Here is a 15,794-nt window from a genome sequence, read left to right as displayed (position 1 = left end):
CAGCTGAATTTAAAACCGTTGGGGTGGAATATTACACTTCCCTCCAGCCTCTCTTACTGTTTTTTTCTCTGATCCTCAGTGTGTGTGTGTGTGTGAACAAACAGATAAACACACACTCTGACCTGACAGGTAAAGCCAGCGAAGGATCAGCCGGGTTTTTAGCTCAGTCAGGCTGGTGGTGAGAGGCCGCCTGCTGCGTGTGCGCACGTGTGAGTGCTCACACTTGTGTTAAGGCACGTGTGTGAATGTGATTTTCCCACCTTCATTTACACTTAATCTACTGAGGCTACAGCAGCAGGAGCCAAGTTTCCCCAAGTCTCTCCTCTATTTCACCTTTAACTCTTCTCTCCACCCTCTGTGTGTTTTTCTCTCTTCTGTTTTGATCTTTACTCTTTTGATCTGTTCGTCTGTCTCAACCTCACCTGCTTTGTCTTCACCTGTCTTTATTCTTTTTTCTGACACACACACACTACCAAGGACAAAAGAGGAGTTTTTTTGTAGCAATTACTAATATAAAAAGATAACTTTTGCATTTACAGTATACAAATTTCCAGTCTTGAATGTATATTAAAGGACAAATAATAATAATAATAATTGCCAATTGACTATTTACACTCATTCTCTTTCGGACCAGGTTACTCATGTTGGTATTTTTTATTTTTTTAATGCACACTTACAAAATGCCACAGTGGATCAGCATCAGCAGTTTCTCTGCCGATTACACGCAGGGATGAAGGATGGTTTATCATGTTTGAAAAACTGCACGTAAGCAGGAACATTAATTGAAAGTGTGCTTAGTAAATTATGCCGACACATTTCCTCTAATATTGACATTTTTATGAATAAGGTCCTCCTACCTGCAGTTTGTAACTGTCAAGGATATCTGAGGGTCAGACAGGCCGGTTGGGCTCTTTCCTTTTCTATTTATCACCCTCTCTCCTCTTCGTGTCCATCCTCCTCTCTCATCTCATCATGACCTCTTCCCATCTCTCTCTCTCTGCTTCATCTTCTTTTCTCCTCTTCCTCACCCCAGTCCTCCTCCTCCTCCTCCTCCTCCTCCTCCTCCTCCCCCGCTCCCTTTATTTTTCCACCTCTCCTTCACATCTTTCCTCCTCCTGTTTCTCTTATCAGTCTGCCTCTCATCCCAGAGGAGACGGTGAACAGTGGATTTACAGTAATGCAGGATGGTAAAGAGAGAACAGGGCTTTAAAAAGAAACACTGGCATGGCTTGTATTACCACCAACTCCTCTCCACTAGCCAGCTCTGCCCACAGTGCCCATCTCTTTCTGTGTGACACTAATGTGGCTGGTAAAACATGACTCATACAGACAGATCTGCACAAACAATTTAAACACCAAAGTTAGCCAAATATCTCAAGACGGAGTTTGCTCAGGGAGGACATCAGAAAAAAAAAACATTTTCACACCCTCCTCTCCCAAAGCTGTGTGGGATGGACTTAGTACAACTATGTTTGTAGCCATTAGTCCTCCCACCCTGCGGCTGCATCCTTTTTTAGTGCAAAAGGGTTTTCTAACAAATCCTCCATGGATTGTAGCAACATTACTGCATTAGTTCTGCACAACACACTGCTTCAGTGTTTGTTTAAGTGTGATTGTGCTAAAAAAAACTGGTGGTGTTACACAATGTGCTGGGGAAGAGGATACAGGACACCACCGGAGGTACATTGGTTACGGATAACGCCAACTTCCCTCCGTGGCTTTGAAGGACGCTGGTGTTTTGGAGTTCAACGTCTCGTGTGTTTGAAAAGGAGGACACTGTGCTCAAAGAGTAAAGCTACACCTCCCGCTAGGCTAATCCTTTCCTTTGTTGTGTTGTTCTAAGTGAGGTCTGAATATGGTTATTTTGTTCAGTTTCTCCCTTTGTTGTGACGTGAGGAATAACTCACTTTTCTCAATGCGGCTGTTTTGTGTTCAGAATTGACTGAAACATTTATTGAGCTGTTTTTGCTGCACTGCTGTCCTCTCTCAGTAGATCTATAATCCAGGTTTCATATTTATTACACACCTCATTGTATTGTTTTACTTACAATATTAGAGTGTAGAGTAAGGACCATTGACTAAAGTTGGTCACTGATCAGCATTCAGTGCAGTAGAGCGGTTAAAGTAAAATAAATGTGTGTATTTCATAGCATTTCTTATCTACCAATTACTTCGTTTTAATACACAACGATTTTTTGCAGAACTCATTGTTTGTCCCTGCGTTACTCCACACATTTGTAGTTGTTGTAATGAGCGAGCAGGCAGCCTCTGCAGCACATTTAGCTAAAAGTCCTCATTATTGAGTCAATATGACAATTATAGCTGTGTTACTATCAGAGAATTGCTGAAGTGGCTGCCTAATTAGCTAACTTATGTGTCTTTCTTGTGAAAAGTTTTTGTATTCATGTCAAGCACAGGCCTCCAGGGACTCGTTTCCAACTGAGGATGATAAAAGTCAAAGATGTATAAATGTCTACTTCAGCTCATCTGCCGATTTACTGCCTTAAAGCAGATATAGACTTGGCTCACTGTTAGAAAAGCATAAAACATTCGTAAAATTCTGTAGTATGGAAACTGTTAGCTGTAGAATATGCTGTAACATTAGTTTTACTCTTGTTTCTTTGCTCTTTTAAGCCAGCTGATGGATATTATTAGTAGTTCACAAGCAGTGGGCAACCTCCAGTTCTGAAAAGGGAAGCCAATGCAGAAGTGTCTTAAACTTGTACAGCATTCTTTCTAATAGCCAGCAGGGGGCGACTCCTCTGGTTGCAAAAATAAGTCAGATTGTTTAGAAGTCTATGAGAAAATGACCCTACTTCTCACTTGATTTATTACCTCAGTAAACATTGTAAACATGAGTTTATGATCTCAATCACTAGTTTCAAGTCTTCTTCAATACAGCATGATGTTCATTTAGTAAATTATGGTCCCATTTAGAGTCAAATAGACCAAAAAGCAGGGTATGCTTTAGGGTGTGGCAACTTTGTGACAGGTCGCTACCACGGTGTTGTCCGGTCTGGGAGTTGTACGTATTTTTGTCTTACAACTTTAAGCCTTTCACAGTGTGTTTTCAGTTCATGAAAGTTATTCACATTTTGGTTGCCTAAAAATGTCTTATTCAGCGTTTGGTTGTACTTAGCTCCACCCTCTCGTGTCACTTCTGTTTCCAAAAAACCAAGAGGGCGACGGCCAAAATACCGAACTCGAACTTGCTACAGTAGCTAAAATACTGTTAATAGTGTCTATACAGCTCAGAGCTGCTCTGATCGTTCACATAGGCAAAACATGAAGATCCCGAGATTCTCCTTTTAAATTTCTTGTTTTAACATCTGCCATGCAGCTGGAAACATTTGGTTTTATTAGCCTGCCATGATGTGAGCTGTGTAAGACAGAGAGATCATCCCAAATCCATATGACTACGGCTGGATATCATTTTACATTTATTGATGTAGTTGGAGACACATTTCTGTTTGTACCAAAAAGTAGTGAAGTTCAATAGCCCTACACGTGACTCTACTGGGTCTATTTGCCCTTGATCGAGTTCAAAGCCTCTATTTATGCATTGCAGGGAATTTTGTTTGCATGTTGTGTTTGTTTAGTTCACACCATTTGAATCGTTTCTTTCTTGATTCGGAGATGTGCATGTTTGTCGGTTTGATTTCCTGTATTCGTGACCACGCATATGTGTGCACTCTTTTGTGTCTGTTTTTCTACCTATCAACATGTTTGCAAGACAGGTTTGTGGATTTCCTTTGTGTAAATGTTTGTTCATTTTATGTGTTTCACGGTCACAGCAAAACACAATGCAGCGGGTCGATAGTATGGTGTTAGATTAGGAAAGAAAAAGCTCAGGATTGCTGTGAAATGTACCACAATAGGTCACGTTATTGAGCTGTTGGTAATTTTAACCTGTGAGTGATTACTCTGTGTATATGTACACAGCACTGGGGTTGTATATTAGTCCACATTTTACCACTGTTGTCTGGTGAAAGCCCTGTAATTACAGTTTTGTTCATTTTCATATTATATTGACTTTAATTAAAGGATTAAAGGATTACATGCTCCTCTAAATTTGTCATCCTCTCGGGTTTAGAAGCACTTCCAGAACAAACCAGATAATGATAAAAACTGCATTGTCATTAAGCTAAACGCACACCTGTCTTCCGTCTCTTGTTGACATTTGGAAGATAATACAGCTTTCACCCGACAGAGACGATTTCTAATGTGCCAGAGAAGATCAAACTGTCTGACCTTGGGGAGTACAAAGAGGGAAAAAAGATGAAAAGAAGAGTGTGAAAGAAGGGCAGGGAAGAGAAGCAATGGAGAGGAGAGAAGAAAGCGGGCAGAGAGAATCTATTCTTTGCTGTCGAAGTGGCGTCGCAGGAGGAAAGAGGAGAGAGGTGTATTGTTACAAATGAGATGGAGCTGTGGCAAAAGGAGGGAGGAAGACGTGTGAGGGAGAAAGAGGAGAGGATCATGTTATCCTGAGCCATCTATTCTATATGCATCGTGTGTGTGTTTGTCATTAGCCTATACAACTCAGTATTTTCTTTAAAGTGAAGTAGGATTAATCTGGAATTTACATTTGCAAAGTAATCAGTATATATATAATCCTCGGTGTTTGTTTTCACTTGTGTGCTTATTTTATCAAAATTGTAATAACCAAACGAAGAAAGTTTTATTTATTTTCTGCAGTGAAAGTGGCCCCTACGTTAGTATTCTTCAGGGAAAGTTGAATTTTTGGTTGTGACTGACAGTCGGTACCATTATTTGATTGCCGCAATAACTGCATGGACGGGCACTAACAATAGTTTATTAGATCACTTCAGTTCCATCAGACACATAGGCAGGTGAGATGACTCAGTAGATGTTGAAATAAAGTAGTGTCTAGTGGGAATCCTAGCTAACATTAGCATACTAGGTTAACTACAGAGAGGTGAAATCCCCTCTCTGTAGTTGATACAGTATGAATTGTGGCATGAATCACACATACAGTAAGTTAAGAAAGTCGCAGTTTGTCGTAGTATCATTTAGTTTCGTGTGAAACTGCTCAGTGAACTACATCTCTCGTCTCGCACAATAAACGGTAGTTAACTTAGCTATGACCACGCACAAATGAAACGTTATCTTGCCTGATGTGTTTTATCCAGCAACTCCTGGTATTTTTATCAACCAGGAAGCCAAAGAACGAGCTAGACCCATTGCATGTGTGAGTACATCCCAGTACAAAACACAGGCATCGTAGCTTCAGAGAGAGAGACGACATTTACGCGAATTTTGGGTGTGTCGTCTTTCTAATTACGTATATTCACATTCTTATACTTCAGCAAACTGAGACTTTCTTGACTTGCAAAATTATGTTTTAAATTGACAAACATCATATGTGTGATTCATAGCGCAATTCAAACGGGATCAAAAAAGTGTGTCTTGCCGTTGACTACCGTTCATATTTTTTCTGAAATAAGGTCCCATGTTGGTCAACCAGAAGGGGAGGGACTTCGCCTCTCTATAGTTAGAGAAAAAGCTAAAGCTTCCCCTATCTGCATGGAAGTTAGTTAGTCTAGCTCGCTATAACATGCTCCAGTCACTGGCTCTCAAAATGTCAGTGTATTTGTTTCCACAAATTTGTCCAAAAGCAACTTTATTCTCTCTTGAAAAAATGGACTAGCATAGCTACAGTGTTTATTTTGCCTGACACAAAAAGAAAGGAGAATTTTAGGTTTCAGTTTGACTGTAAGAGTTTCCTTTCTTCAACTGACTCTATCTCTACTTTTTCTTTTCAACTCTCTCCTCATCTGTCAGGCTTTATTTAGCTCCCGGCTGTCCTCTCAGGTCAATTTTTACATCCATCATAAAGGAGATGCTGCTGTTGCCATTTTCACCCTCTCTCCCATTATCAATGTCTACACAGACAGTAAATCCTGCCCTGTACCGCTGTGCACTGCATCTCATTACAGGTGTCATGTCACACTGTGTGCCCCTATTACTTCTTGTTCCCGTCGCACCGGACCCAGGGTCACAACTCATATCCATATAAAATGTCTCATCAGGCAAGAAGTTCTTCACTAGCTGGGATCACTTCACACATCCCGTTGTCCTCATCAGTAAAACCTTATTATAATATTCATAGAGGTCTGCCAACCTCATATAAATGAATCAACTACGGCAGATTGTGGAGAAAACAAGTTGCTAAAAGGTCGTTGGTTTGATTCCAAGTGCCAACATGTTCATGAGGCTCAGAAGCGAAGAGGAGATAAAGCACTTCACATGAATCTTGCACTACTCTTTTTCTCTTTTTAATATTCTTTTCTTCAGTAATGGGCCAGTTTTCCCCACAGGGAGTCTTTTAGAATTCATCTCACAGTTTAACTAAAAGATTTTAAATCAGCTCCGGAGAGATCAATGAAGGGTAACGCTCTAAAAAACGATATTTTCTGACCTGAGAAAACTGTTGTTTTAATGGAATTGTCTTAAAAAAATAATCCTCTTTATCTCAGTGATGAACTACAGGTGAAGATATTCACACACAGTGATGATATTCAGTCCTGCAGCATTTTGAAACGTAATTCTTTTTAATGCACTGAATGCGTAATGATGCGGGGGTAAATGACCTGCTGCGGATCAGCCGCAGTTTCTCTCCTCATTAGCGTCTCTCACCCCTTTTAGGAGATGCTGATAGGATACAACGTGATGGAAAACGTCATTAAGAATAAATCTTATCGTTAATGCACTATAGTATTGCAATACAAGTTATTAAGCCCAGTTAATTACTGGTATAATGCAATACAAGGCCGTTATACACATCTTGAGGGCAGCTGATGATTAACATTGAGACATGCCTTTAGGAAAAATCAGCTACTGGATCGCTTAAGAGCTACACCAATATTATGAGATACCTGAGTATTACTTCTTCTGGAGCTCACACCTTTGATGTGTTATATATTTAAGCAATAGCTCACTCCAGGCCGAGGTATGTTTAGATTCTATCACAGCCAAGGGGCGTTGTTCGGTCAGATGCAGTTGCCAATTCACTTACGACTATAATCTCTCTCTTGTATCAAGACCCGCAGCAGATAGTTTCTGAATCCTGGTGCTGCGAAGGTAGTTGTTAGTGTATATCTGCTGCGTTGCTGCTTGTTTGCATATTCCAGGCAACATTGTCAAACCTCCTCTTTACGTAGCGCTGCATGTTGTTTAGCAGGTGGATTGTTGTCTGGAGATGGGCACTGCTCAATCCACTCCTCCATAGAAGTTAATCTTAAATGTTGTAGCAGGTTTTAAAACAAGATGCCAAATGAATGCAACTGTTTGTTAACAAATTTGCAACATAAAATGTCATTACCCCCAAGTGTCACCCCCTCTCCCCCAAAAAATCATTACGAAGGTATTAATAGTACATTATAGATAAGGGCTCAGAAAGTATTCCTGATATTATCTCGCAGGTAAAGCAGTGCTGTTTTGGAAAATTTCACACTGAGGTAGAGACGAGTCCTGGAGATTTGAGGGTGTTTTGATTCCACTAACAGGTGCTAATTAAGTCTCTATTTTTGGCTTTATAGTCTATGCGGTACAACTAGTGAGTTTTTACTTTTTCAGTCTACTTTCTCCACTCTCCAAGTGTTTTCCTCAGAGGGAAAGAAAGAAAGAGAGCGAGAGAAACAGAGCTGACAGTGTCTCCTTCCTCTCAGCAACCACAGTGTTGTCTGCTGAAATTGTCTCCACATAACTGAGCACTAAAGAGCCTACGAGCGTGCTCAAATTAATTGGATCTGCTACAAAATTGCTCCCCTTGATACAGTAGGTACACGTACACACACACAGAGCGTACTCACTGAGATTCAAAACTAGTTTTGGCCACAATAATTTCAAGTTGACGTTTTCAGATGTATGCTCTGTGGTTTCAGTCGACCCTTAGACTTGAATACAGCTTCCACTGCTTTTTTCTGGAAGTGGGCAGAACAAATGTAGAGTAGCTAATGAGCCAAATATGTGTGTGTGTGCCTGTATAAACATTGTGTTTGTGCATCAGTGTATATAATCTTATGTAACAGTTATGCATCATGTTGTTTTTGGTCTTTCAACACCATATTTTGTTTCGGCTGACTAGTTTTGATTCTTGACGTAATTCAAGATTTCAAGTAAATAAATACTTTTGGCCGCAGCAGATTTTGCTTGGTATGCTATTCTTGTAGCAAAAAGGCCATTAGCCAATCGAAAGCAGGTGTCAGTAAACACTTTTCAGTCTCTCTGGTCATCAGCCAGGGTGGCAGTAAAGCCAGCTTAGCTATCACTGTTTATTTCTGTTGGCTCTATATTTAGAGCTGTTAATGAGTCTGCTCTGTTGTTCACCAGCTTCTGCACTCTTAAATACATTTAAGTCCAATTATACCTAAACCATTAAGAGCTGCTCTTTAGGAGTCATTTTGTGTATGTTGATATACGTAGGAGCAGAAACAATTGATTAACTGTGTAAGTAATTGGATTAAAGAAAAGATGTAAACTGTAGTGCAGTGGTACAGGTAAATACGAAAGGTTTTCCCAATTTAGTATGTATATCATAACTAATCAATGTTGTACCACTGAGAGTATAATGTGTGGTCATGTTTTGTTGTTTTTGTTTATATTTGAAGACCATTTGCGAGTTTAAGCTTTTCAAATGTTTTTGGATTTTCTTAAAGCTTCAGTAGGCAGAATTTTTTTCACATCATTGGGCAGCATTTCCATAATAACCTTTCAGCATATTGTAATTAAATACTTCTGAGCCTCCTCATGCCTGTTTTCAGGCTTTAAAAAATCTTGCTCGTGACGGCAGACTTTGGCCAATCACAGGTCATTTCAGAGAGAGGGCGTTCCTATTGAGCGTTCCTATTGGCTGTGCTCCGGCGGTGGGTGGTGCTTGGTATTTCCTCGGTCACAAACTTTCTCATTTTACAGCTAAACAGTGCACTACAAGATGTTTCTGAAAACATTTGAGGTGAGAAATAGGCATTACAGTAACAGAATATTGATTCATATTTGATCAGCGCTGCCTAGTTTGACCGTTTGATCGGAGTTTGTGAGTGATTGACAGCTGCTCAGAGATGGCAGGCTGCAGCTCGGCTCTGATTGGTTGTTTTCCTCCAATCTGTGAAATCTTGCAGATAGGACACTGGAGGACACGGAGGCACAGGATTTTTTTCAGATTACCTGTCTCATGCACTACTGTCAGGATATAGTGACCGTTTTATAAAAATAACTTTTTTGAATCATATTTGCTCCAATTCTACCCACTGCTGCTTTAAATTAATGTCATTGTAAATTGAATATCTTTGAGAAGAACACCTTGGACTCTTAGAAGTTGTAATGGGCATTTTCATTATTTACGGAAACTTAATAGACTAAATGAATAATTCATTTGTCAAAAGAGAATTGTTAGTTGCAACCCTATTGTACGTGCATGGTCGTTTCAGCACACAAAATGACTTGTGTGAATCACTTATCTGCAGCTCGCCAACTGTATCTGAATTTGATGCCACTTAGCCACCGTAAAGCGGCATTCATCTGCTGTGTATCGTGTTAATGTGACGAGAGCAGCTCCCATAACGGCAGCGTAATTGAGTCAACCAGAGGCCAAACTAAAAATCAACACCGCCGTCGTGTCATCGTGACTGTGCTCAAGTGAAGAACTGTGGTTTCTAGGAGCGTGGATGAGCATTAATGTGACATTGCAAGGACACACTTATTCAGAGCTGAAGTGGATGTATGAGTAGTGTGTGTGTGTGTGTGTAGAGGCTGTGTTGTCCTTTATCCTGTTGGTTTAACCTTGAACACATACACACACACACACACACACACACACACACACACACACACACATACCTAGTGATGCAGCTACAGAAGCAGGTGGTAGAGGACGTTCAGAATTACAACAGGTGATTGAAGCGTGTGTTTTTTCCTAAACAAGAACAGCAGGGAGAGACTAGCTGATAGACTAGCTGTGCTCTAATGTCACTCAAGATCCTCGCAAGGTACTTCACACCTCCAAAATAAGATACGTACCACGAATTTACAGCCTGTTACAAGATAAAGACGTTATCTCGAAGGATATCTCTACTGAGAGGAGTCCTTTTTCTGCAGCTTCACACTTCAAGTGATTGGATATTTCCTTGTCTTTGCTCCTGTTTGACTTTAAAACTGTTTTTTTATCCCTACTTTTTACTGCTTCTCTCTTCCTCTTTTCCATCTGAATGACTTCTGCTGTTGTTCTGCCATTGCGTTGGTGGGGTTCACTAGTTCCTAAGGCTTTTGCATGTACAGAGCAGTTCGGTAAGCCATGTGTGCATACACTGTGAGAGTGTTTCCTCAGGTGGAAGGGTTTGATGAGGGGTGACGGGGGCCGTTGGATCATGGAGTTCATTTTGGGAACGCGTCACTCTCCTCCCTCCCACTCTGTTGTGTAATTAGGCCAATCAGACGTGGTCATTAATAGTAATTGAAACGGATGATACTGTAAAATCTATGTGGAGGAAGCTATGATGCCAAGTTGTTAACACTCAATGAAGGGAGAAGGACAAAGAGTACGTAATTGGCAGTGAATAAACAAGTGTATGTTTGTGTTTGTTTATCGTTTGTTTACTGCGTTTGATGGTAGAAAAACTGGATGTCAGACTCACACCAGATACATCCGGACCAAAATCTAATCAACTAATCCTTGGAGCATTTTTCCCCTCTAGATTTCAGACATTTTTTTCTCTGCCTCTGATCATTTCTGAGATGCAGACATGCAAGGCGTATTATCTAACTTTGTTGCTAGATGAAACATTAACAATAACGTGAGTAATCTGAGGAGAGGCTCACAAGAACTGAGCCAGTGAAATCAGTAACGGTCAACATCATTTATCATTGATTCACAGCATTACACTTCCTGTCCACACTCAATTACACACACAAAGAAGATCTCTTACTAACGATATACTGAGTGGGACATTTTAGAGTTGAAAAATTAACTTGTCAGAGTTCTCCACTTGCCAACACTCTACAAAGATTAAGAAGATGTTACCTAAATGTTTTCTACATTGCTCTTTTCTAATAAGAGACTGGGTATTTTGTTGACCTGCAACCAGATCCAAAATGGAGCAGGCAATTGAAACCAAATCCCATTTTCTGTGCTAAGCTAAATTTAGCTGATGAATTGGTCGGGCGCTAGTGGCAAATTCATTTTCAGGGGTTTGCTTTTTTTTATGATTGTGTACAGTTTGTGAGTTCTGAAGATAGGAATTACTACAACAGTGTGTAGGTGGACGTGACCATTAAAGTCACTTGGTAAATTCATGTAACTATGGACTATTAGACACCTACAACAATAACAACAGCATGACTCAAGACAGGTTTCTACTAAAGCACCATCTCTCCACCTCCTCTCCATCTCCTCTCCTCTGTGGTCTGCGTGTCCTGCAGCTCAGACCGCAGCCTCCCGTATCTGTTACCTCCTTAACCCTGGTGTGAAGACGAAGGTCAAAGACGAGGTTGAACAACAGCTCACAGCATACAGGGCAAAGTAAACATGTAACTCTAACGCAGACATTTATACTAGTTTTCCAAACCCAAAATAGTCGTTTCAAATTATGATGATTTAACAATCCGTTTCCCTAAAATAAGCTTTTCATCAGCATAGAAAGTCAGTGTGACAGATGGTGTTTAAAAGGACTCAGAGTAATATAAGCTATTACAAACAGGTGTCATTGGTGGCATGTTTGTGTGTGTATGAGGAGGAGGTTTAAATAATTAAAGGTGTGCATCATCACTCTCTCCACCTCTCTATTTCTCATTCATTCATGCATAACGAATTATAGATGTATTATGCATGTATTAAAGGCCGAGGTGCAAGCAGTGTGCGGAAGATGGGGGGGTCTCATGGGGTCCGAGACCCCTTTTGAAAAGCTCACTATGTTCAGCAGTATTCATTATTCAAATTGCAAAATATTTATTCACAAATATGAATGCAGAAAAATATTGTTGCTCTTCTTATATTGCCATTGAAGACTTGTTCGTTTTGGTAAGGCCTTCTTCAATGGGTGGCGCTGTTGCAAATGGTCCACAATGCATACAGTACGTGTAGTTTAGAAAACCTAACGTTACCTCGTACATCCTGGAAAGCAGTGGATTTGTTTTTTGCTTCAACTACGGATTCAGGGTCCAATCTTTGTAAGACTTCGGCATAACACCGGAGCACTAGGTACGGGGGGACCCCCGATTACCAACGGGTATTTCACACACTGGGTGCAAGTATAAACATAAACAAACTTAATGTAACACACACCAAAGCAGTCACACTTTGCACAATTCCTTTCCTAAGATGTTTTCCTCACACGTTATCCTCCTAACACATCGTTTAATCTCTCTCTCTCTCTGTCCCTCTCCTCAGCCGAGCCTCTTCCTCTCATGGACCTGTGCCGGCGTGCAGCCCGCCTGGCGTTGGGTCGGGAGCGGCTTCAGGAGATTGAAAGCCTCCCTCTGCCCCAGTCCCTGAAAAATTACCTCCAATACCAGTGACTGACACCAGCAGAGCCAACTGGGAGTACAAGGACACAAACCAGACCACCAGAAAGTCAAAGAAATGAATGAAAGGATGCAAAGAGGGGATGACGGATGGAAGCATGTCCACACTGAGAGCACCATAGCTCTACAAAAGATGGATTTATAAAAGGATGGAGTGAAAGATGGTGGATGAACTGACAACAGGAGGTCCAGGCTTTCAAACAAAGACAGCACCAGCTTCTTTTGGATTCCGAGCTGCTTTTCTCATTTGTTTTTGACTTGAAATAAATTATTGATGATGGTATCCCATCAGCGTCTCACTCATCCAGAAAGAAAACCCATCCGGTGTGGTTAAGAGGTGACCGTGTTCAGATGACCACCGCCACCTAGTGATGAGAATGAAAACTGCGCTGAGAAAGCACACTAATCCTATCCCTGGAGGCCTTTCTGACATGCAGTCAGTGACCATATCATTGCTGTTGGGTACCATAGTCTGTATTCATGGTCTCCACTGTTTCAGGTGACAGGCTGCAGAGCCCTGATGTCCAAGAGGATTTTAGCACTAATGTTTTTATCTAATTGACTCGGGGCCCGACCAAAAGCTCACATCGCATATTGAGTAGATCAAAAACATGGCTGCAAGGTGTATGCAAAGTTTAGAAAAAATAGATAAGCATGCGTAACTTTTCATTTGGTGGGAGCTAAGCCCTTTTCAGACATGGAGAATGATGATATGAAGGAAGAAAAGTGAATCAGTGATGGATTTTAAAAATGTATTTTGCTGTTTAAGTCTTAAGTAATGACCAATGTCAGCGTGAGAAAAGCTCGCCAGTTCCCAACTTCCCATTCATCAATTAGTTTATTTTATAACATTTATTTTATTCTGCTGCATATTTTATACTATAATGGCCAAGTACAGAATGACAAGACGTTAAATTGGGTCTCTCGTTTGCTTATACAGGATATTTATCATTTCATCCATGCAGTTAAGTGCAAGCAGAAAAATTAAGGAGGGTCTGATGACTATTGATAATGTTTGACGTATTTTTCTTTCTGCACCAAGCTGCATGGGGAGATAAAAATCATTTTTATAATCGGACAGGACAAAAATCTCAACAACTTAAAATTGCCTCATTTACAGTGTTCATTAAAAAATATATAATTATGTGGTAAACTGTTACAGTGCTCCTAAAATTCCTGAAAACTTGGCCTCAAATCTTAATTATTTCTCTTTAACATTGAAAATGCATAAACCATCATAGTTGAAAAAAAAAAAACACACTCAAAAACTCATTTAATCTGCTTCATCAGATGTGATTGACAATATCCCAATCAACCCACAAATTGCCATCATATTTAAACTAAATTATTGTTGAATCCTGATTTTACTAAATGTGCTCCGCCCACTTTGAACCAGTTAAAAGAGCAGAAAAGAAGTAATACACAAATCTCTAGTGTGAAATAACTTCTAACAGAAAATAGTGTACTTTAATAAGGGAACAAGATGTGCATTTAATCATTTTATGTGTATAATTTGTGCTGCTGGAGTGGCCTTTATGATAATGTGGTAATATCCAATTAAAACTTGCGCGGCGTTGGAAGTGTTATGAAAATATTACTCGGTCTAACTTATTAGGATTGCCATCATGAATTCAACGTAACAAGTCTGAAAGGGGCTTTAGCACAGAAATTTCCAGGACAAAACTGCTTGCTGTTTAAAGTGTTTTAAGTGGCGCTGAGAACCATTCCTCACAGGACACTAAATCATGTATTATGATGTCAATCGCGACCAAAGTATTTCATACTAAGCCATGGAGAGTGTGTGAATGTGTCTGTAGGAGCTGTAGGTCGTGGCCCGTCGCATTGTTAATAGTGCTATCATGCTGTTGGCAGTAAGAAGAGCCTCACCTGCTGTTGTAGCACCCTGCTGTAGCTCACTGGTACCAGACAGTATCTGTCTGCAGTCCGCACAACTGTCTTAATGACCACAAACAAACAGGACCATAGCAGATCTAGTCTCACTGGATCTATAATAAAGGCTGGAGCAGGATGTAGGATTATTGCTGCTACTGCAGCGGCAGGGCAGAGTCTGGCTCAGAATAGGATGCAGATGACCAATACACACACACACACACACACATAAACACACACACACATACACACACACTGTAGACCAATCATGTTTTCTTTCCTAAAAAAGGCTTGAGTCACTTTTTTTTTTAACCTCTTTGAGTTTGTATTCTACATTATTATTATTAATATTATTGTGAGTGTGGATTCTGATGATGGCAGGATGATGGTTATTATTTATCACAAGCTAGTTCTATGTTTGTCTGAGGATTGATGGTTACATTCAGGTAAATTTAATACAAATATACTGGCGATGAAGGGAGAGAGAAATCAAAAGTTGTTTCTTCAATGCTGCTTTTATTATTATTATTATTATTATTATTACTATTATTATTTGTGATGGTGGTGGTCTCACCTCCTGTTTTCATCAATTAGGATGGGGGAGAAAAGGACCATTCAGAAAAGTAGTAGAATGTATGGACAGATGGTTCAGTTGAGATGTCAACAGATATGAAATGTGAATAAAAGCCAAGTGAATTTGAAAAATGTCCGTAAACTATTCCTTGTGTTTCTTTCCCTTCACTCTTTCTTGACCCAAGACTCGTGTGTCCAAAAACTACACCGACTGATGATTTTTAGGAATGTTTACTAATATATACATATTAAAGTCATCCAAAATACATCTGACACTAACAAAACAGAGCTGCAGCAGCATGCAAACGATGGTTCAACTGGGACTGACGCATTTTCAGCTTCTTTGATTGTGTCTGAGGGAGCTTTTAATCTACTGAGGGAGACTTTGGCGAGTAAAGTTGGGCCATAAAGTATTTGGCTGTAAGTTCTCCCAATTGTCAAGTGTGCAGTTTCGTCTTTAGAAAGTAAACAGCTAATGCACTGCTCATCAGCTCCTGCAGCTGTAAATACAGCTCGCTCTCTCACACTCAGCCAGGGAGATATTGACACACTCCAAGTCTAAAAGAAAAAAACTAAACTGCAGAGCACCACAGAGTGCAAAGGTAGATATAATCGAGGCTTGATGTGGTTACAGGCTTCATATTTCCACAGACAGTGTAATGATACTCCCCCGCATCACTCACGAGTCTCCTCACCAAACACACTTTATGTCTAAAAGCAGTCAGATCATCATCAGTTTAATCTATTTTCACATCCGTCTGCTACTTCTGGGTCTAAGAAGTTAAGCCAATGCT

At 40.2% G+C, this 15,794-nt stretch overlaps 1 protein-coding gene across 3 annotated transcripts in view; it reads left to right on the top strand.

The window, feature by feature from the left end:
- LOC119499094 (SPRY domain-containing SOCS box protein 4-like) overlaps positions 1 to 15,136 on the top strand; it is an 83,037-nt gene extending 67,901 nt beyond the window's left edge. For all 3 annotated transcript variants that reach the window (XM_037788277.1, XM_037788279.1, XM_037788278.1), the window contains exon 3: positions 12,404 to 15,136. In XM_037788277.1, coding sequence (XP_037644205.1) covers positions 12,404 to 12,531 — 128 coding nt within the window. In that variant the 3' untranslated portion in view covers positions 12,532 to 15,136. The remainder of the gene's footprint in view (positions 1 to 12,403) is intronic.
- The last annotated feature ends 658 nt before the right edge of the window (positions 15,137 to 15,794 follow it).

This window comes from Sebastes umbrosus, chromosome 12 (assembly GCF_015220745.1).
Source record: "Sebastes umbrosus isolate fSebUmb1 chromosome 12, fSebUmb1.pri, whole genome shotgun sequence".
In the NCBI taxonomy this organism is placed as follows: Eukaryota; Metazoa; Chordata; class Actinopteri; order Perciformes; family Sebastidae; genus Sebastes; species Sebastes umbrosus.
Note: the sequence above shows the minus strand (reverse complement) of the source record. Positions and strands in the feature narration are given on the sequence as shown.